At 34.2% G+C, this 23,000-nt stretch overlaps 1 protein-coding gene and 1 non-coding gene across 2 annotated transcripts; one reads left to right on the top strand and one right to left on the bottom strand.

The window, feature by feature from the left end:
• Positions 1 to 169: 169 nt before the first annotated feature.
• Positions 170 to 276, bottom strand: LOC146954309 (small nucleolar RNA R71). The gene has a single exon (XR_015025250.1). It is a non-coding gene; the product is annotated as a small nucleolar RNA R71 (small nucleolar RNA).
• A 16,802-nt stretch (positions 277 to 17,078) lies between these two features.
• LOC146954310 (uncharacterized) lies at positions 17,079 to 19,574 on the top strand. Its single transcript, XM_085744299.1, has 8 exons — positions 17,079 to 17,354; positions 17,447 to 17,757; positions 17,864 to 18,028; positions 18,116 to 18,226; positions 18,314 to 18,389; positions 18,466 to 18,561; positions 18,649 to 18,742; positions 19,149 to 19,574. The coding sequence occupies exons 1-8, from the start codon at positions 17,079 to 17,081 to the stop codon at positions 19,178 to 19,180; spliced, it is 1,161 nt and encodes a 386-aa protein (XP_085600425.1). The 3' UTR covers positions 19,181 to 19,574.
• The last annotated feature ends 3,426 nt before the right edge of the window (positions 19,575 to 23,000 follow it).

Genomic DNA, 23,000 nt, shown 5'->3' on the forward strand with positions numbered 1-23,000 from the left:
CGTAACATATAAGAAAAACCAAGAGACCTTGAGACTACATCTCTTCCCTTTTTCTCTAAAAGATAAAGCTCTCAATTGGTTCCATTCCCTAAGAGTTGGTTCCATCACCTCATGGGACCAATTGAAGCGTGAATTTCTCATCCGTTTCCTTCCCCCATCAAAAATTGGCCAACTAAGGGCAAAGCTTTTTCAATTTACTCAAAAAGAGGGGGAATCTCTTCACGATTCATGGGGACGTTTTAAGGATATGCTTAAACTTTGCCCCCTCCATGGACTAGAGGAATGGTTGATCATTCACACTTTTTACAATGGTTTATCTCATGTTACTAAAATCTTTGTTGATACAGCTGCAGGTGGTGCTCTAATGAACAAAGACTTCGAAACAGCCTATGCGTTGATTGAAGACATGGCTCGAAATCTCTTTCTATGGACTGATGAAGAAATCACTACAAAGTCTTCACCCTCCAAAAAGAGAGCAGGTATGTACGAAGTCTCTAATTATGACCACCTTGCTTCTAGGATTGATGCACTAACACACAAATTTGAAAAACTTAATGTTAGTGATACTACTCCTACATCACCTTGTAAATGCAAACTAGGTAGTGTTGAACAAATAAACTTTATTCAAAACAACCAAGGGGTAAGTCTTGACCAAAGCCCTAATGAAAATCCCTTGGTTCAAAGAACAACACCACCAAGTTTTGCTAATAACCAAAAGGTTATTCAAAAGTCTAATCTTGAACTTTTAATGGAAAATTATCTTCTTAACCAATCCGAGCAGCTCAAAGAGCTTGCAAATCAAACTAGACTTTTGAATGACTCTCTTGTTTCACTTACATCAAAAGTAGACTCTATCTCCTCTCACAATAAGGTCTTGGAGGCTCAGCTCTCTCTAGTTGTTCAATTTTGCCAACCTAGAATGAACGCCGTTACACTTAGGAGTGGTAAGCAATTAGAAGACCCCTTAAGAGTCAAACCTAGTGAGGAAGAGACTAGTGAACCGCAAGGTGAGATGGCTGAAGAAGAGAGTGAGAAACCACAAAGTGAGGAAGTTACACCACCTCCCTTCAAACCAAAGATTCCTTTCCCTCAAAGGTTTGCCAAGTCTAAGCTTGATGAGCAATTTAAAAAGTTCATCGAAATGATGAATAAAATCTACGTTGACGTTCCCTTCACCGATGTCCTAACTCAGATGCCCACCTATGCTAAATTTTTAAAAGAAATTCTTTCAAAAAAGAGAAAAATTGAGGAAAGTGAAACGGTGAATCTTACGGAGGAATGTAGCGCCATCATCCAAAATAAGTTGCCACCCAAGCTTAAGGATCCAGGAAGTTTCTCAATACCTTGTGTCATAGGGTCTGAAATAGTAAAGAGGGCAATGTGTGATTTAGGAGCCAGTGTCAGCTTGATGCCTCTATCTCTTTATGAGAGATTAGGATTGGGAGAGCTTAAGTCAACTAGGATGACCCTACAATTAGCAGATCGTTCCCTTAAGTATCCAGCTGGAATCATAGAGGACGTCCCTGTCAAGGTAGGAGAAATCTACGTCCCTACGGACTTTGTTGTGATGGAAATAGAGGAGGATAACCAAGTACCTATACTTTTGGGAAGGCCCTTCCTTGCTACCGCTGGGGCTATAATAGATGTTAAACATGGGAAATTGGAATTTAATGTTGGTAAGGATACTGTTGAATTTGAACTTGCTAAACTAATGAAAAATCCTTCCATTAAAGACTCTTGTTACATGTTTGATATAATTGACCATTGTGTGAAAGAGTGCCCTTTGGCATCAACTACACATGATGGTTTGGAAGTATGCTTGGTTAGTGATGCAGGTACAAAACTAGATGAAGACGCCAAAGAGTATGAGAAGATGTTAGATGGAACTCCTCCTATGGAAAATGTGGGCATAGAGGAGCTAATAGGAAAAGAACCAACCCCTTCACCAAAGGAAGCGCCAAAGGTGGAGCTTAAACCACTCCCACCAAGCTTAAGGTATGAATTCTTAGGCCCTAACTCAACCTACCCTGTTATTGTGAATGCAAGCTTGAATGAGGTAGAAACTGAAAAATTGCTTTATGTTCTCAAGAAATACCCTAAGGCCATAGGTTATACCATTGATGACATTAAAGGAATAAATCCCTCATTATGTACACATAGGATACTACTTGAAGAGGACTATAAGCCCTCCGTTGAACACCAAAGAAGACTAAATCCTAACATGAAAGAAGTTGTGAAAAAAGAAGTCTTAAAGCTCCTAGATGCAGGTGTTATCTATCCGATTTCTGATTCCAAATGGGTTAGCCCGGTTCAAGTAGTACCTAAAAAGGGTGGTCTTACAGTTATTAAGAATGATAAAAATGAATCCATTGCAACTAGAACCGTCACCGGTTGGAGGATGTGCATTGACTATAGGAAGCTTAACAAAGCAACCCGTAAAGATCACTTCCCACTCCCCTTTATAGACCAAATGTTAGAAAGGTTAGCTAAGCATTCACACTTTTGTTACTTAGATGGCTATTCTGGATTCTTCCAAATACCCATTCACCCTAATGACCAAGAGAAAACCACTTTCACATGTCCCTTTGGTACCTTTGCCTATAGGAGAATGCCCTTTGGTCTTTGCAATGCCCCCGCTACCTTTCAAAGATGCATGATGTCTATTTTTTCTGATTTTGTTGAAGATATAATGGAAGTCTTTATGGATGATTTTTCTGTGCATGGATCTAGTTTTGATAATTGTTTGACTAACCTGGAAAAAGTTTTGGAAAGATGTGAACAGGTAAACTTAGTGTTGAATTGGGAAAAATGTCACTTCATGGTAAGAGAAGGAATTGTCCTAGGACACTTAGTCTCTGAGCGAGGTATAGAGGTAGATAAAGCAAAAATTGAAATTATTGAAAAAATGTCTCCTCCTACCTCGGTCAAAGAAGTTAGAAGCTTCCTAGGACATGCGGGATTCTACCGCCGTTTCATTAAAGATTTTTCTTCAATCACTAAGCCACTAACAAGCTTGCTCCTTAAGGATGCAGATTTTGTGTTTGATGATGCATGCCTAAAGGCTTTTTGCAGGATAAAAGAAGCTTTGGTCACTGCCCCTATCATACAACCACCGGATTGGAACTTGCCTTTTGAAATAATGTGTGATGCGAGTGACTATGCAGTAGGGGCTGTGTTGGGACAAAGAAAAGACAAGAAGATGCATGCCATTTATTATGCAAGTAAGACCCTTGATGGGGCACAGGTAAACTATGCCACAACAGAAAAAGAATTGTTAGCGGTAGTTTATGCCATTGACAAATTTCGGCCATACTTGGTAGGATCAAAAATCATCATTTACACAGATCACTCGGCAATAAAATATTTGTTAAACAAAAAAGATGCCAAGCCGAGGTTGATCCGATGGATTTTGCTCCTTCAAGAATTTGACCTTGAAATAAGAGATAAAAAGGGTACCGAAAATGTTGTAGCTGATCACTTGTCCCGCCTTAGGGAGACCAATGAGAATGAGTTACCCCTTGATGATTCCTTTCCGGATGATCAACTCTTCTTACTGGCACAAACTAACGCACCTTGGTATGCAGACTTTGTTAACTTTCTTGCAGCAGGAGTACTACCACCTGGATTGAGCTACCAACAAAAGAAGAAGTTCTTCCATGACCTCAAACATTATTATTGGGATGAACCCTACCTTTTCAAAAGAGGCTCAGACGGGATCTTCAGAAGATGCATTCCTGAAAACGAGGTAAGTAGTATTCTAACCCACTGTCACTCCTCTTCTTATGGTGGCCACGCCAGTACTCAAAAGACCTCTTTCAAAATTCTTCAATCTGGTTTCTGGTGGCCATCGCTTTTCAAAGATGTGCATAAATTCGTTTCTAAATGTGACAAATGTCAACGCACCGGTAACATTACTAAGAGGAATGAAATGCCCTTAAACAACATTCTTGAAGTCGAAATTTTCGATGTATGGGGTGTTGATTTCATGGGACCTTTCCCCTCTTCTTTTGGAAATCAATACATATTGGTGGCAGTTGACTATGTGTCCAAATGGGTTGAGGCTGTTGCCTCACCCACTAATGATGCACATGTTGTTATAAAATTTTTCAAAAAGATTATCTTTCCAAGGTTTGGAGTGCCAAGGGTTGTAATAAGCGATGGAGGGTCTCACTTTATATCTAAACTTTTCAAAAAACTTTTACAAAAGTATGGAGTGAAACACAAAATTGCTACACCCTATCACCCACAAACGAGTGGACAAGTTGAGGTCTCCAATAGACAAATAAAAGCCATTCTTGAAAAAACAGTTTCAAACTCTAGGAAGGATTGGTCAAGTAAGCTCGACGATGCTCTTTGGGCCTATCGAACGGCTTACAAAACTCCAATTGGAATGACACCTTTTAAGCTAATCTATGGAAAATCTTGTCACCTTCCGGTTGAACTTGAGCATAAAGCCTATTGGGCTATAAGAAACCTCAACTTAGATCCCAATCTAGCTGGTCAAAAGAGAAAACTTCAGTTAAATGAGTTAGAAGAACTTAGAATTGATGCCTATGAAAATGCCCGTATTTACAAAGAACGAACTAAAAAATGGCACGACAAGCATATCCTCAAAAGGAACTTCAAGAGCGGTGACCTTGTACTGCTCTTTAACTCTAGGCTAAGGCTTTTCCCAGGTAAGTTAAGATCACGATGGTCTGGTCCATTCACTGTTCGTACTGTTTACCCCTATGGGGCAATTGAAATCTTTTCTGAAAAGACTGGACCTTTCAAAGTTAATGGCCAAAGACTAAAGATTTACAATGCAGGTGAAGCTGTTGAAGAAGAAACAATACTAGCCCTCTTAGATCCTCCATGAGGAACCACTCTTGCATCTTTCGTCAAGCTAGTGACGGTAAAAGAGCGCTTCGTGGGAGGCAACCCACGCATTTAACTGCTTTCGTTTTGTTTTAAGTTATTTTGTAGGTAATTGTCCGAATACGATTCAAGAAAATGAAAAAAAATTGAAGATCCTGGAACCAGAAGGTTGGCACGGCCCGTGCTAACATGTGGCACGGCCGTGCCATGTTTTTCAAAGAAAAATCAGGAGCCAGCCACAGAATGTTGGCACGGCCCGTGCTGAGGTTGGCACGGCCGTGCCAGCTTACAGAGTCCAAAAATTCATTTTTTTTTGCTATCTATAACACCCTGTGAGCTTTCTGCACCCCTTCTTTCTTCCTCTACTTCTTCTTCTTTTAATTTCTTTTTCTTTTGAATCATTGAGGACAATGCTTCCCCTAAGTGTGGGGGGGGGGGGGGGCCTAATAAAGTGTCTAGAGTCGTAGTATCCAAACTCCCTTGAACTTTATTCTTTTGTTTTGTTTTTATAGCAAGAGGCATGACTAGTAGCTTGTTTTTAATGAAAAAATGGCATAAAAATTTTTGTTTTGTCTCTTTCTTAAAGGTTGCCTCTTGTACATGAAAGTAGTTTCTTGTGTTTCTTATGTTCTTGCTATACCCATGTCATGTTTTATTGTGAAAATCTCCAATGAGAAAAGCACCCGGTTGCAATCCTTGAGTAAATGTATGAATAGGTATTTTAAGGAACACGTTCTATCTTTAGTGTTAACTTAGCCCCTTTAAAGTCTTAAGAGTAAAAGTAGTATAAGTTTGTGTGGGAAAATTAATCAAATTGTTCTTAATTGTTATATTCTTATTAATTTGTTAATGTTAAATGGGGCGGGAGAATGGCACCAACATGTGGGGGAAAGGACAATCCCTAACTTCCTAATTGTGGTGGTGACTCCCTAATTTGAACCTAAAAGTGAAACAAATTCATCAATGCTAGGGGGAAAGGACAATTACATCCAAAAAGACTTCCTACGCGGAGATGAAACAAACAATAAATTTGCAGCACTACTTAGGGTGATTTTGAATCTAGGGGGAAAGGACAATTACATCCGAGAAGACTCCCTACGAGGATAGATAGCCCCTAAGCATCTGCAGCCCCTTTGTGCTTAATTGTTATATCTAATTTAATTTTAACTCAAATTCCCATCACTCTTATATGAAATGAAGAAAGGACTTTTCTCGGTTACTTTAGCACTAAGGATAGAACCTATTCCTCATAATATCTGTCTTATACAGGAGCAAGAAAAGGGTTGGACTGCACACACACACTCACTTGAGACTTGATGTTGGGTAGAATAGGTTCATGAGAAGTATTTGAAATTGTAATTAGTGTACTTGAGGCAAGGCCTTTCTCTAGAGACTTATGTTCTTAATATTGCCATAAATCAATCTTTGTTGCTGCTATGCTTGCTGCCTTTTGCTTGAGGACAAGCAAAGATTCAAGTGTGGGGGAGTTTGATGAGTCATAGATAGTATTATTTATTGCCTTATTTAGTTTAGTTTTATTTTAGATTTGATTTTATTTTATTGCATTTTATTTTAGTTTAGAATATTTTACTTCAAATTGTGTTTTATTTTATTTTAGGAATAAATATATGGTGGAAGGTGTCTTGGAGCAAAAGAAAGAGGACTGGAGCAAATACAGCGCAAGAATACGAAGATACGGGACAAAAATATGTTCCCACCAAGTCAGAAGCTTGGCACGGCCAGTGCCAACATGTGGCACGGCCGTGCCACCCTCCAGAGCCACTTTTGCTGCTTTTTCTTCAAGGCCAAGTTACCCTGTTGCAGCTTTACTGTTTTACCCTTTTAGTTGCTTAGTTTCTAAGTCGATTGTAAAGCTATAAATAGAGTAGCTCTCCACCATGAACAATCATCCTTTACTTTGTTTATTTCAAGTTTTATTTCAATAAAAGTCATTATTTTCCCTTTTACTTTCTTTGCAATTTACTTTTATCGCATTCTCTCTTCTTCCCCCATGTCTACGATGAACATGAGTGAGTAGACTTCTTTGTCTTGGGATCGTTGGATAAGTCTAATGACGTAATCCGGATCAAGCCAAGTCTTAAACCTTAATTAATTGTTACCCTAATTCCTAATCTAAATTCACCGTTTTAACATGAATTAATTATTATCAAACTGTGGAAGCGAACGCGGAGGGTTTGATAATGGTTAATTCATCATCACAGATATCAATTCATAAAGCGAACGCGGAGCTTTGATATCCGATCAAGTGAATTTAGACAAGGTTTGCGAAACATGAGAATAGTCTAGCAAACCTTGGGACACATAAAGTTTCGATCTTCAAGGGTCCCAAAGGCAATCACCCATGAGAATAGGTGTGGTTGTTGGAGGGATACACTCACTGACTTCGAGAGGAGCTGTGATATGCTAAAGAGAAACTTGTCCTTAGTAATTAGGATTAACGTTTAATTATAAGTTTAAGGCTTGCTTGTGAAAAGATTCGTTATTATGATAAACCAATGATCCCAAGGCTTTTTAATATCATTGTTATTTACTTTCAAAAACTGCACTCTCCAACTTCTTAATTCTTTCTCCTCTAATCAATATCTAAAAGTTAATTAGATTGACCAACTCCCTAGCGGAACGATACTCTTACTTACTACTATTACTTCGATAGGCCGTGCACTTGCGGTTTGGCCCTATCAGCTACCAAAGAAGATTTTGATCTTTATGTTAACTAATTACTTGTAACTCTTAGAGATATCCATGTAACCATATTAGAGGCTATACATTTCTGACTTTTATGCTATATATACATACATTTTTTATGATACGGTTAAGTTTTATTTGATAAATAATAGTCTCAATTATAATGTGCCAAAATTATATATTTCCCTTTAAATTTCTGACTTTATATATATATATATATATAAAACGCTATCTGGAAAGGAAAAAAAATTTGACAAAAATAAAATAAAATAAATGCTTCTCCTAGCGCTTTTTTTTCCTTATAAAGCGTTATCTAAACATATTGTTACATAGCGCTTTTAAAATAAAAACGCTGTTTTTAAACCTGTCATAGATGGCGTTTATTTTCGAAAGCGTTATCTAAGGAGAACCTTTGCTAGCGCTTTTGACATAAAGCGCTACATAAACACTGCTTTAGCTAGCGCTTTGTAGAGAAAAAAAAGCGCTATATTACCTTTACCAGCGCCATTTATAATAGCACTTCAAAAGCGCTATCTAAAACCTAAAAAAAGCGCTATCTAAGCCCATTTTTGTAGTAGTGGCTGTAGCTGACCCAATACACTCTTTTATCCACTTGCGCCAAAGAACAGGAAACCCCATCTTAATCATCACCTCAACAAGATAGTTCCAATCGATAGTGTCATATGCCTTTTCAAAGTCAACCTTAAAAAGAATTAACTCTTTCTTACATTTACGAGATTTTCTTAAATTTATCTATTTCTCCCTTCGAAAAACTTTTATACTATTATTAATATATTATTTTTGTGTTAATCATCTGGTTGTCGGAAATGAGCTTTGATAATCCGAAGTTTGGTGAAAATATAAGTAAAGTATTTATTCAATCTAAAAACCAAACTCACGTTCTTCTAAACAATTAATGTTTGATGGAGCTCATTAATCAATTGAACTCAATTGTTTGGTTCATTGATATGAATATTTTCAATCTATGTTTTCTTACTATGAGACCCTTTTCTTTGGAAAACCGAAATAAAAATTTGATACTCTACAATTTTTCACATAATACTCTACACTACAATAATACACTACAATAATACAATTTTCCGTAAATTGTATTCAACATGATGAACACTCTCTTTCTATAACGGAAATTATTCGATATCTAACGCCTCATTCCACATCCATGTTCCCTCCTAGCTAAATTAAAACATTTACTCCCTCCGGTCCTATATATAAGAAAATATTCTTTTTTTAGATACATTTAAAAATTAATGTATCTAGTATTCATTGTAAACGAGATACATTAATTATTCAATGTACCTAAAAAAAGAATCTTCTCTTATATATAGGACCGGAGGGAGTATTAATGACGTAAAATAACTGCTTTCTTATTAATACGCTTCCTGAAGCCAGCTCTGTTAGAAATAAAACTGCCCAATCAACGTCAATGGTCTTGATTTACTCTAGTATTGTTGCCTAAATCAAAATCTTGTGTGAAAATATTGACGTTGCTTGCATCACCACTATTTGGACTGTTGTATATCGAACCACAATCAGAGTTGGTCAGCATGTGAGCATTATTGTCAAAATCCCGACTTAAATTCTAAAATACAGGGTTTTGCGACTTTCTTCACCTTCAACGAATCAAATCCATAGTAGAATCCTAAAATAGGCAAAATCCATCGATTTTGATTGCGATTTTACGATTTCTTATAAACTAAGTCATTTATGACTATATACCATTTATAACATAAATTTAGTATTTTTTTTTTGGGTAAAATCGATCAATTTTGATTGCGATTTTACCATTTTTTATATCGATTCTACAAAATTAGTTGAGTAAAATCCTTCGAATTTGGTTGCGATTTTACGATTGTCATTTTGCTCTTCTCTTTCAGCATGAAGCAAAATCCCGACACTACTACAATTTTGGCCTTTTATAGCACCAGTTTAAAAGCGCTTTCACAAAAATGCTATTGAAAAGACAAAATATAGATATATCTTAGCGCTTCTGGTCAAGTGCTATTATTGGATATACTCAGAATTTGGTTTAATAGCACTTTCTGAAAAACGCTATAATTTTACTCACTTAGATAGCGCTTATAAAGAAACGCTATTATCCTATTATCCCTAAGTTTGCGTTTTAGGAAAAACGCTATTGTTGACCTTCATAAAAAAATAAAAAGAAAATAAAAAAAAAGCGGCAAAGTTTTTCATCTAACTTATTCCTAATCCTAGTTAACACTCCAATTAACACTTAAAACCCTAATTCTACTTTTTTAGGCGCCAATTAGTATTAGCCATTGGATCATAATAACCTGAATCTGGTCCATTCAATTTTCCCTACTGTCATTTACTCGGTTCATTTTTTCTAAAACCCCAATTACATTTAATTCATATATCACTTTCCCGTAGAAGTGATATAGGTAGTTGAAATGAGTTGCATTGTAAGTATACAACAACTAATTCGCCAGTTTCCAAGAAACACATATAATGATCCTCGGCAACTTCATATCTATCAGCCCAATTACTATTTGTTTTCAAAGGGAAAAAAAATCTCGGCTTCTCTTTCCTTTTCCCACCGATCCTCCTCATTTAAGAAAACAAAAATCAATCTATACCTTCTCTCTGCTCATCTCTCTCATTTTCTCACTATTCTTCAGTTGTAACCCTTCGCCATAAGTTTTTGAGGGGTAAAGAAAAATCATATGAAGGAGATATTGAAGGTTTTGTTGTACTGGTTGTGCGAAATCGACGAGAGCTACGCCGGCGTTTTTGAGTGAGGCACGGTCGTACGATTAGAAATAGAGGGTTTTGAAATTAACTTTTCATTTTGGGACTTCTGCTTCAATTTCGATCTGTCTTCTAATCAGGTAATTACATTTTTTTCCTGATTCTGTAATTATTGCACAAATCATTCTCCAAATTTGTTGATTTAATTTATATTTTATTGTAATCTCACAAAGCAAATGAAAGAATCATATGCACCTTCTTTAGAATAGAAGCTTTATGCTATTTTGGGCAACAATCATTCAACCTGAACCTCTTAATTTGTGCAGACATATCTATTATTTTATTTTTGTTTCCTTTTGTGTTGTTTGTTCATGTTTGAGCTAAATTTTCTTTTCTTCTTTCATTTGCGAGTAAACAGTTTTCAATTGAATGACTTTAGTTTGGAGTAACTCTAAGGGATGCATTAAGTGGTATTTGGATTTCTTCTATTGTGCATTATCTATTTGCACTCTTTTTGCAGCTAATCAATAATATTTGGTAAAGTTTCACCCTGCATAATCTGTCTGAGATTGTATAATTCATCATTATCGATTCATTTGAATTTTGTTACATTGCGTGAATTATGCATTCAGTTCAATACAGTATGTATTATTATCAGTTGGTTTGTATATTCCTGTTTCACTGTTGCCGTAATTACGTTTGAGATGGAAGAGGCTGAATCTGATCAATGTGTTGATTTTTTAACGTGATATAATTAGTATAGATGGTTTCTATGCATGAGGCACCATGTTTTCAAATTTATTTTAGAATATACGCATATTATAACTGTGTATGCAGTGCATATAGATGTTTGCTATTGTGATTGAATTCTTCGTATTCATTATTTGAATAGATTTTAATTTAAACATCTTCCTATAGGATGTGGGCGAAACATTTCATGATACTTCTTATATATATATATATATATATATCAGTCTCCATTTGTACAGTTTATAGACTTACTTATAGTTAGTGTATGGTAGACCTCCATAGACGGAATCTGTTTCACATTTACTATTAGATTATATTTGGTTGTGTTTGATAGTTTGCAAGCATGCCTTTGTTATGTATTGAACCTTTTATTATAATAGTTGCAATCTAATATTTTGAATTTTTTCGTTTTATGGTTCAGAAAAATATAGTGATTCTACAAATCAAACTTCAGACTTAAATCAATCATTACAAATGCATTTTTAGTTCGTCTAATTATTGTTTGTCCTATTGCGGCAAAATTCAATTGGTTGGCCACCATTGATGATGGCCAGGAAAATCTTGAGGTTTTTCGTCTAAAATTACGAATATTCGTTGTTTATTTCAATCCAAAGCAGGTGATCGAAATTCACATTTGTGTTAAATTTGTTTCTGCCAACTAACCATGTTTATTAAACCTTTATCTAAAGTACCCCATATAATGAATTGGCTAACGTACAACCTGTGTTAAATTGGTCGTAACAGGATGCTCTTATTCTTCCAACGCTGCTGGTGGACACCCTCGGTTCTGATTTGAGACGTTTTGCAACCTTAAGTGACCCAAGGTACAATTAAATTGAAGTGATAGTTGAGAAAAGAAACGACCAAGTCTGCTTTACACATGGTTGGGGCGGTCTCAGTGAAATCTATGGACTAAAGCACAATGCTGCCGTATTTTTGATAAATAATATATTTTTCATTTGTTGAAAATGAACTAAAATTATATCATTACTAATTGTTCTAAGAACATATCTTTCAATATATGTTACGAGAGATGAATCAAATTCTCTAGAAGGATACCCGTGCATACAGACATTTGAGCGTGTTGCACTCTTTTTTTTAGAAGTGAGTTGCAATTGCGAGAAATTGAAAAAAATATATCTCTATATTGATATATGAATAAAAATATAGACAGATGTACATATTGTACAAAACATTATTTATGTACTCCCTCCGTTTCAAAATGAGTGTCACTTTAGCTAAAACAAATTGTTTCAAAATGAATGTCACTTTACATTTTCAATACAACCTTAATTTTTTTCTTCCAACTTTACCCTCGATAAATACTCCAACTTTTCTCTCTCACACAATTTTCAATGCAACTTTAAGTTTGTCTTGTTCTTATAAAGTAAGGTTATTTTAGTAAAATTGCTATGAAATTTGACTACATTATTCCATTCCTTAATATGTGTGCAATTGGCTAAAACGACACTCATTTTGAAACGGATGGAGTATTAAATATGACTAAAAATATAGATATGTGTATAAATTAAAAAAAAACGGTCCCCGTATTAATATATAAGTTAAATTATAGACACGTGTATAAATTAGAAAGAAAAAAAAATAGGTACCCTTTTTGATAAAGGCTAAAAATCCATTAAAAATAGATCCCTTTATTAATGTATGAGTAAAAATATAGACCCGTGCATAAATTAGAAAAAAAAATCCCGTATTACAATGAGTAAAAATATAGACACATGTATAAACATAAAAAAAATATAAAAAAATTAGGTGTTTGTATTGATATATGAAAAAATTAATAAAAAAATAATTAAAAAAATGGACATGGGCTGGTGTGGAACTTGCCACACCCGGCTTTCTTCAGGTCCGCCCATGCGCCATACCCGTTCAAACCATACCTATCTTGTCTTCTCAATCTCATTTGAGTCACCTTCTGACGTCTCTGGACCAATAGCTCCCTCTCCCTAAGTGTTTGCCTCACCATAAGAATCTCAATCCCACCCCCCCCCCCCCCCCCCACCCCCCCCCCCCCCCTCTCTCTTTGATCATTCCCCTGATATTTTATTCTTAATTTTTTCTTTTTGAAAATGATGCTTGATTAACATTTATATTAAAGATAATACTTCAGATAGTAATATACTTGAAGCATATCTCTCTCGTCCGGCGACTGGCAACGTGCTGATGACTTGTTTGGCGCTTGGCAACGTGCTGATGACCAGAGGTGTGACCTCACTAGGCCGTGCCTAAGTCGCCCCCCTCTTATTTTTTTTATACCCTTATATGAAATGATATTTTATTCACAATTTTTTTTTTAAATCATGCTTGATTAACATTTATATTAGGGATAATATTTTAAATAGTAATATGTGTGAAGTCTAGAAATTAACACTATAAAAATAAAAAACACATATTTTGCCCATGTAATTTGATATTATTCATATTTTTAACATTACGATATACGCGAAGTTCTGAAAAGTGATTTAGGTGTTGATTTTTTCATAGTTTTTTGCATATATGTATGAACAATAAATGTGGCTTTCCACAAGAAAAACTTGAATTTTCATCAAGGGAAAAATTAATTACAAATATTTAAAGTGTCAAAAACTCAAAAAATAAAACAACATAAATAATGACCTAGAAATCAAATTTTTAGATGATTCTTTTTACGGACGTCTATAAAAATAAATAGAAAGGATGTTCAAAGTTTCATAGCATTTGAAGACTCCATAATTTATTTTCATTTTTCAACCAAAATGTGCAACATTGTAATTTTATTTGGTGTAAACATATACTCACGAGTCAAAAGTTGTTCCCCAATTTTGTAGGCTATGTTAGAATATCATAAGACCCTTCACCATTAATTTTTAGATTTTTTAAAATGAGGGACGAATTAATCATGAATTATTTAAAAATTCATAATTATGAAAAACAAAAATTCATAATTAATTCTTCCCTTGACGGAAAATTCTAATTTTTATTTAAAACCATAGTTTAATTTCCTAAACATGCGTGCAAAAAATTATGGAAAAAATTCAACGTCTAAGTCATTTTTCTATTCTTTGCATGCATGTATTATTGCGTCAAAAATATCAAGAATCTCAAATTAGTGGAGTAAAATATGTATTTTTATTTGTACATGATCATTTCTCAAACTTCGCGTATATTACACATTCAATTTGAATAATTAACTTTTTTTATTATTGTCGAAAATTAGTTTCCTTGAAATTATCCAACTTTTTCGTCCACACTTTTAATTGATAGTAAACTAATTATCCTATGAATCATTTGTAATCAAGAAAAAAAAATTCAACAATGTACTTTTAACCAGAAAAATATTTGGGAACATTCTGATGCCTAAAACCTTCGCCGCTTCCCGTTTCATGTACCCTGCCTTTGGACTATATACACCTAGTGACATTACAAGTACAAGTATGTGACACCATTTTTTTTTTTAAAGAAGTATGTGACACCATATTGTTTATTGCAAAATATTTTATAGACACTAAAAACTCAATTTGAAATCTTGAGATAGAAATCAATAGAATCCATGATGTGTTAGATATAATATGTTAGTCATGTGATAAGAATAATGTGAAAGAGAAATTGATGTGTCCAATAAATATATGAGAATTAAAGTTAATCCTCGTCGATTGAGTTTTTGGGATCCTCTTGTGAATCGGATTAAAGTTAGGCTGTCTGGTTGGAATAGTCGTTTCTTATCTCTTGGCGGTCGCCTGGTCCTTTTAAAGTCTGTCCTGATCTCTCTGCCTGTCTATGCGCTTTCCTTCTTCAAAACTCCCACTACGCCAATTTTGACATTTAGTACGTAGCGCCCATTTAATAGCACTTTTAGAAAAAGTGCTAACAAAAAACTGACTTTGTTAAGTACAATAGCGTTTTGTTGCAAGTGCTATTATAAGAGTACATCTAGGATAGCACTTTCTCCAAAAGTGCTAATATTGACAATTTAAAAAAAATAAAAAAAAGTAAAAAAAAGAGTATGATAGCAGTTTTGAGGTAGTGCTAACATAGGTGGATAGTATCGTTAGCACTTTGTGCTGAACGCTATCCTATACTCCTAACAAAAAGGGAGTTTTTGAAAAATTAAAAAAACAAAGCGGATTAAATTTTAGCAATTGGCGCTGAACAAATTTCCAATTCCCTCTCTTCTTTCACACACGACTTCATCTGTTCAACCCACATCTCACCTTCTTCTCTCATCTCAATACCATCGAATTGCATAACCACCACCTCCATTGAATCCCATAACTGCCACCACCATCAAACCCCACTTCTAACCCCATCTCTCATACCCAGACCCCCAATCTCATTGAACTCCACTTCTCACAACCCATTGAACCCATCTCTCATCTCATTACAGGCATGCACCGACACAGGTATAATTGAATTTTTCAATTTCTTTGATTTATTTATTTCATGATTTTATTTAATCCCAAAATCTGAGCTGTTTTTCAATTTCTTGTGATACTATTTTGTTCTCTATTTAGTTAATTTTTTTGTAGTTGTTGTGTTGTTCTACATCTTGAATCTCAATTATAAATGGAATTTTATTCATAGATATAAATAATGTGGTATTTAAAAGACTATTTTTCTTTTTAAAGCTTTTTTCTTTGGGATGAACCGCAAACTGGTTTTTGTTGAAACATTGAATGGTGTTTGATATTTGAGTTAAATCAAAAAGGTTCTTCAATAAACTAAGAATTAGAATTAACAAATGTTTATCTATTCTACTTATTTATTGCCTATAATATTCTCTGCCAATATAGTTTATGTATGTTAAAATCGAAATTGTTTATTGTAGTTGAAGATCTCGAGAATCTATTGTGATTTGTGAATCAGAGTCTTTTTCTTTGCTGAGATACCTACCCTCATCGCCGGGTTCACCCTCACCGCAGAGACACCGAACAACATTCGTCGGATTCGGTGGTGTATTGGTAAGTATTAATTATTATTTTTTAGATTTTCTTTTCGGTTTCACTGGTGCACTTATAGTAGATTTATATTTTTTTAAGAAATTGTTTTCAATTTTATGATATATTTTTGTATATTAGTGTGATGTAATTTGGTTAGTTTTTTTGTTTTGTTTTAGAATTTTCCAAATTTGAGAGGTCGCACTGACACAGACACTTAATAAACTGAAAGTGATTGAATGTAATGATATGTGTCGATGTTGTTTTTGGCGTCGAACACTTACGCTGACAGTTGTCTGACACTAATACTTTTGAATTTGAGCTGAAGTGTGTTGGTGCTATATAGCTTTTGGTCAGAGAATTGAATTTTTGTGATAGATTGTTTTCAATTGAATTTTTGAATCTGCTTGGGGTTTGCCTTTCGGTTCCTTCAGCTGTTTTCTAGCAGGTTTTTTTGTTCATGCAGTTCGGTGTTAGGGGGGTCTGTGTATAGCAGTTTTTAGGCTTTATTGTTGTTGTTCCCTCCTATATGCTGGGCTATTATTTTCCTGCTGTCACCGTTTTTTGCTGCTGTGTTTTTATCAGTACGCAGGGGTGATCTTTTTGGGTTGTAACAGCTTGCCATTTTGCACTTCTTGTGAGTGGCATTTCATATATATATATGCTGATTCAAAAAAAAAAAAATTGATGCTATATGTAGATCTTTTGGTTTCAAAATTTTAATGCATTATGTTTCATTTCTGGTTGTATCACTGATCGTTGTATAAAACTTTAAAATAATCCAAAACTGTAATGCTAATCTTTGAAGTTGCTTAAAAGAAGAAACTTATGATTGTCTTTGTTCTTCGGTCATCAATTTGCTACATATCTCCTATTCTGCCACTCTTGTAATTTTGTACATTAAAGTACTCCCTTCTATTACATTTACAGTCACACAATTTATGCGACAGTGAATTATGTTATGATGTTAAACATGGTCAGCTTGAATATGAGTGGCTGAAATGTAGTAGAAATAAATTGAAGAATGATCAGGTTGACAATTTATTAGAATAATTTAATGTAATTAGATTTTTTGTTTTTGTTTATAGGAAATATTTTAAGAAAATGAAAGTCGGTGTTTTGTCTGTTGATATCTATTTATCATCCCCAAGTCGGTGTTTGGTTGCTCGTGGTAAACTATATAACACCGAAGGTAATATAGTGCACGACATTACATTACCACCTGGATATGTCAAGGTTAAGATTGAAGTTTCTATAGTGCCAAATGCTCCATTGCCTATATCTGTTGAATATGGAGATGTATCCATGGTTGGTCAGGCAATAGGAACAATTGTGCCATGTCCACTTAAACTTCTTCAATTTGTTGGTGAATGTGAAAAGGTAAATTTCTTATTATCTACTTGCTTGATCGCATGGTAATATATACCTGTTTTATTATTTTATCACTAACCTTCATTAATGTAACTATGTAGATTCCTAATCAATTCCAAAACAAAGATGAGAATATCCAGGGAAGTGTTGAATCAGTTTCATCACCCAACAAAAACAACAAAAAATTCAAAATTCAAGAGTCCCCTAAAGTTGGTTGTTCATCTGGTCTTGCAAATTTACCGTTCCTTGAAATGTATACAACAAAGATGTTGAAGGCTGGATCCTCAATTCATATAAATATGGAGGAGAGTATATTTGGTGAAGAGTTTTTAGAGCGTCTACGGGTAGATAATATAAAAGAGATTATTGATCATAACTGGTTAAGTGCCTCTATTATCACTGTATTTGCCAGGTACCTCTATTATTACCAATGTTCTCTAATCTGACCAATCAATTAATATTAATGTTATTTATATTGTGAGATAATATTAATATCTTTAATTGTTTTTAATTTGAAGGTACTTGTTTGACAAGTTCATTAGTCCAAATGGATTAATAACCAAGTTCTCCTTCATATCCCCACATGTATCACGGGACGATAATCAAGGAAATGCTATAGCAAAAATACTCTTGAAAGATAAGGAGTTCAAGGATAGGATGATTCTTGCACCTTGCAATATAGGGTGAGAATTCTATTCAAATTTTTATTTACGTCAACAAAATATATTGAATGCAAATTTTTTATTGTAATATTTAAATGTTTGGTGCAGTAAACATTGGGTGTTGCTTGTAATCAATCCTGATGCTGAGATGATATATTACATGGACCCGTTGAATGGTGAGCCAACAAAATATCAAAATTTAAAAACAAAGTTTGATAAGTGAGTATCGACTCTTTTAATTTCAAATTTATGTAAGTATGATTATTTATAATAATTACTCATTTGAAGTTAATTTAATCTTGACAGTGCTTTGCAAATTTATCGTGCCCATATTAATTCTAAAGTGTCCAAGTCAAAGAAAATTACATGGCCAAAAATAAAGGTAGATTGAAATTAAAGTAGTTTTTATACAATTATGTAGAGTAAAAGTAATCGATGTAACTTTTTTTTTTTTGCAGTGCCCCCGTCAAATTAATGTTATTGACTGTGGATATTTTGTAATGCGATATATGAAAGAGGTCATCATGGAAAATGAAAATATGATCCCCATAAATGTACGCGATTTTAATTATTATTAATTTGTAATCTTATTAATGTAATTTAGTTCTAACTCAATTTTATTTATTTATTTATATTTGAAGTACTTTCCTGACCACAAATGTCGCACCTACTCTAAAGATAAGTTAACTAATGTCAAGGAGGATTGGGCTAGCTATGTGGTGGATGATGTTTTTGGTGAGTTTTTGTTGTCTTTTTCTTTGTTTTTATTTTTTATTTTTCCCCAGTATGGTGTACCCTTTTTATGATAAATAAAAACAAATTTGGTAAGCATAAAAAAGTAATCTATCAGCTATAATGATACACAACTCAAGAAAATAAAGACATGTATAATAATTTCATAATAAACATATGACTTAAATGTTTGACTTTTGAAAGCTGATGATTTTATTGTTTATGGTATAAGTAGTTTGTTACCTTGAGATTTTGAACTGGTTTTAGTTAATATTTTGCTTCGAAACTATCGATAAGAGAAAAGAGTACCAGGGTTGTTCAAAATAACTATTTAGTTAACCTTTTTGGTTTTTACCAAACTGTTTTGACAATTCAGTTTGACATAATTAATATTTCTTCCATGAAACAGGAAACCAAGAAGCTGTTATTCTTCCTAACTAGGTCATTGTATATGTGATTCATATTGAATTAGAAGGTTGAAAGTGTTGGGGTTAATTTGCGGCTATGAAAGATGGACAATTTGGATTTTTTTGGTTCAGTTGTTGTTGCGTGCAGGTTGGAAAGTGCAATTGGTTGGGTGAAGCTGTTATTAGTTGTTGTTGTTGTTTTGTCCTTGTTTTTTAATTTAGGTGGTAATTCTTTAGTTAAGGAAATATGAGTAGAATATTTGTTTGAAATATTTTTTTTGAAAGAATATTTGTTTGAAATATTGTTTTTAGTATTGTGGTTTTATCCACAATTTTGACTATGTAATGCCCTCTTTGTTATGATATTTGTAGACAAGATTTTTGGATTAATGCAGATTGATTGATCATATTGCATATGCAATGAGTAATTGAAATGTTATTTGGTATTGGAAATTGAATATAGGTTTTTAACCATTGTTTTGAAATTCTCAATTTGAAAAAGAATATGGCTGCATTTGGGTTACAAACCAATCATTATAATAATTTTGCACCTAGCTTAAAAAAAAAAAAGTGGCATTTTAATAGCACTTTGTAAAGGAAAGGCTATTAAAAATACACATATTATGATAACAGTTTTTAAGGAAACGCTATTAAATACAACATGAATCCTATTCAATAGACCTCTTTGATAGCACTATAATGATACTACAATAGCACTTTCAAGAAAAGCTATTAAAAATCAGGCTTTTAATAGCACTTTAAAAGTGCTATTAAAGAGGATGCACTTACAATAGCGGCGCGTTTAATAGCACTTTTAAGTGCTATTAAAGGTAAAAAAAAAAAGTGCTATTAAACATCTTTTTTGGCGTAGTGTCCATCAGGTATAATCTCTTCCATTGAATCTTTGTTTAATAAATTTTTTTGGGGTGGGAGTGAGGATCATAGGAAAATATCTTGGATAGGGTGGCATAATGTGTGCCTCCATAAGGAGTTTGGAGGTTTGGGGGTGAGACAATTGAAGGAGTTTAATCAGGCTTTGTTATGAAAGTGGTGTTGGAGGATGCTTGTTGATAGGAGTGGTTTTTGGTATCGAGTTTTAGTCGCCCGTTATGGCGAAGTAGGTGGGAGGTTGGAGGTTGGGGGCTGGAGTTGTTCTTCTTGGTGGAGGGAGAGGATTAGGGATGGGGGCGGTGATATTGGTGGAGGCTGGTTTGGGGAGTGTGTGTCAAAGAAGTTGGGGGATGGTTTTGATACTTTGTTTTGGTTTGATAAGTGGTTAGGATCGGCATCTCTGTGTGTGAGGTTTCCTAGCCTATTTGATCTTTATGAGAACAAATTCATTACAGTGGCGAGTTTGTTCTCTCTTGGTGTTGAGCAGGGAGGGGAGGCGTGGAAGTGGAGGCGGAGATTGTGGGTGTGGGAGGAGGAGTTAGAGGAATGTAGGACTTTATTGCTTGATGTTTCTTTGCATGCTAATATTTTAGACAGGTGGGTTTGGTTGCCAGAGCCTTCTGAAGGGTACTCAGTTCGTGGTTCCTATCATTTGCTGACTACAATGGATACTCCTCTTGCGGATCCTGCAACATCGTTGATTTGGCATAATCAGGTGCCGTTGAAGGTCTCTATCTTTGCCTGGAGGTTGCTTCATGACAAATAGCCAACTAAGTTCAACCTGGTTCATAGACGGGTTATTTCTTCAGAGGCTTCTTTGTGTGTTTCAAAGTGTGGCTTAGTGGAGACACCGTAGCATTTGTTTTTATCTTGTAATATATATTCATCGTTATGGCCCCTAGTGCGTCATTGGTTGGGCATTACAGGTGTCGACACTAATGTTATAGCTGATCACTTTCTTCAATTCGTGCATTTAACAGGTGGTGGCAGAGCAAAACGGTCATTCCTTTAACTTATTTGGTTATTGTGCGTTTGGGTCTTATGGAATGAGCGCAATAATAGGTTTTTCAATAATGTTGTAAACCCCAGGTTGTTAGATAAAGTGAAATATATGTCTTTAGCCTGGATGAAAGCCAAGAAGGCTGCCTTTAGGTTTGGCACAGATAGGTGGTGTTCGAGTCCGTTTCAATGCTTGGGCATCACATAATGGTTTGTTTGGTGGTTGTGTAACTGAAACTTTGTTCCTTCAGTAATTCTTTTGGCACATCTTGTGCTAGAGGAGTTGCTTTTTGTGGTTAATATATATTCCATTTTTGCTTGTTCAAAAAAATAAATAAATATATGAAAATAAGAGGTGTTCATATATCATTACTTGTTTTTTTTTGGGAAGTGTATATATCATTACTCTTATTCCTCTCTTTCATTTTTGTTATCTTATACAATTTATACATATTTCAAAAATACATACAAAAACCAAAGAATATCATATTGGATATAAAAAAAGTTTGATGTAAAAAAATAATTGATGTTCTTACAATATATGGAATGGATTTAAAATATGAAATGCTTATTGAATATATATCTAAATGAATTAATATTGTACTATAAATTAATATTGATTTTCTTAAAAGAATTTTTTTGTTATCTTTAACAATTTCTACATATTTCAAATATACACAGAAGAACCAAAGAATATCATAAAACCTAGCCGCCACAACCTTTCTTCTTTTTATCTCACAAAGAGATGTGATTTAAGGTCAATTTTGATCAAAAATCAACCTCCAAACTGTTTTTCGATAAGTTATAGTTAAATAAGTGATATCCACATATTTTTCAATTTTCTTTCGTTTGTTCTTGTGATTTAGCCGTCTTTGCACGACTTTGTTTATTTTGATTTCCCGTCTTTGTGCAGTGTGGTTTTGTTTTCCCATCTAAGTGCTTGCGGTGTTTATTTGGTTCAAGTTGGGAGATTAGTTTTGAGCAAGTGCAGATCCAATCAATGACTTTGGTGTCATCAACATTGCCGATCCTGAGACATGAATATTTTGAAGACTTTAATATAATCATATTTGTAGGCATAGTGATAAGTCGTAGTTTTTATGGTTTTTAGTGTTTTAATACAATAAGGTTTAGCTAGTTTTAATTGTATTTTAGACCTATTTTATTTCAATCCTTTTGTTTATTTTCAGTTTAAAAATAAAAGATGAACAAGTCACTTGGAGCAAAAACATGGACGAAAAGCCAAGCAAGAAGAGAAAAATCAAGTTCCTAAGCATTTTTAGTTGGCACGGCCGTGCCAACTTTGTACTAGGTCGTGCCACCTTACTGATGGGGTCGTGCCATGGTGACCAGAAAGTTCACGCACGGACGTGCGTCCTAGTGGCACGGTCGTGCGTCGTCCCAACTTCCAGCAGATCAGTTTTTTATGCTTGGCACGACCGTGCGCCCCTTTTACTTTCTTGCATTTTATTTCCTTGTCCTTTACAATTCTGCAGTTTATCATTCAACCATTTACTTTTATGCAATATTATTTTATGTCTTTAATCATTACATTTTGTCTACAATGAACATGTGTGAGTAGACCTTTTTAGTTTTGGGATTGTTGGATGAGTCTAATGACTAAATCCTATTCAAGCCAAATCTAGAACTTTGCTTTATTTAAATTCGTTTTCTAATCTAATCTCATCATTTTTAAGTTATATTTCAAATATAAATCGAAGGATCGAAAAATGAAGATTGATATTAGAACAAATGAGATTAGACAAGATGAGTCAACCATGAGAATATGTTAGATTGTTATTGAAATACATTCGTGGATTCTGAAAGGAAACATGAAATATAATAGAGAAACCTGTCTTTAAAAAATGAATTTAACATAAGATAAGAATGTATGCTTGAATTGTTTGTGATTTGTTATTAAGACGAACCAATAAACCCTATACGCTTTTATAATCTAAATTTTA

This window comes from Medicago sativa, chromosome 1 (assembly GCF_051527215.1).
Source record: "Medicago sativa cultivar Bolivia chromosome 1, Bolivia_mono, whole genome shotgun sequence".
Lineage (NCBI taxonomy): Eukaryota > Viridiplantae > Streptophyta > Magnoliopsida > Fabales > Fabaceae > Medicago > Medicago sativa.

What these genes read in the sequence shown, in the direction of transcription:
- LOC146954310 (XM_085744299.1), top strand. Translation starts at nt 17,079, where the DNA reads ATGAAAGTCGGTGTTTTGTCTGTTGATATCTATTTATCATCCCCAAGT. An exon ending in ATTATCACTGTATTTGCCAG is followed by an intron (nt 17,758 to 17,863) that starts GTACCTCTATTA and finishes TTTAATTTGAAG; the next exon opens with GTACTTGTTTGACAAGTTCA. An exon ending in CTTGCACCTTGCAATATAGG is followed by an intron (nt 18,029 to 18,115) that starts GTGAGAATTCTA and finishes TGTTTGGTGCAG; the next exon opens with TAAACATTGGGTGTTGCTTG.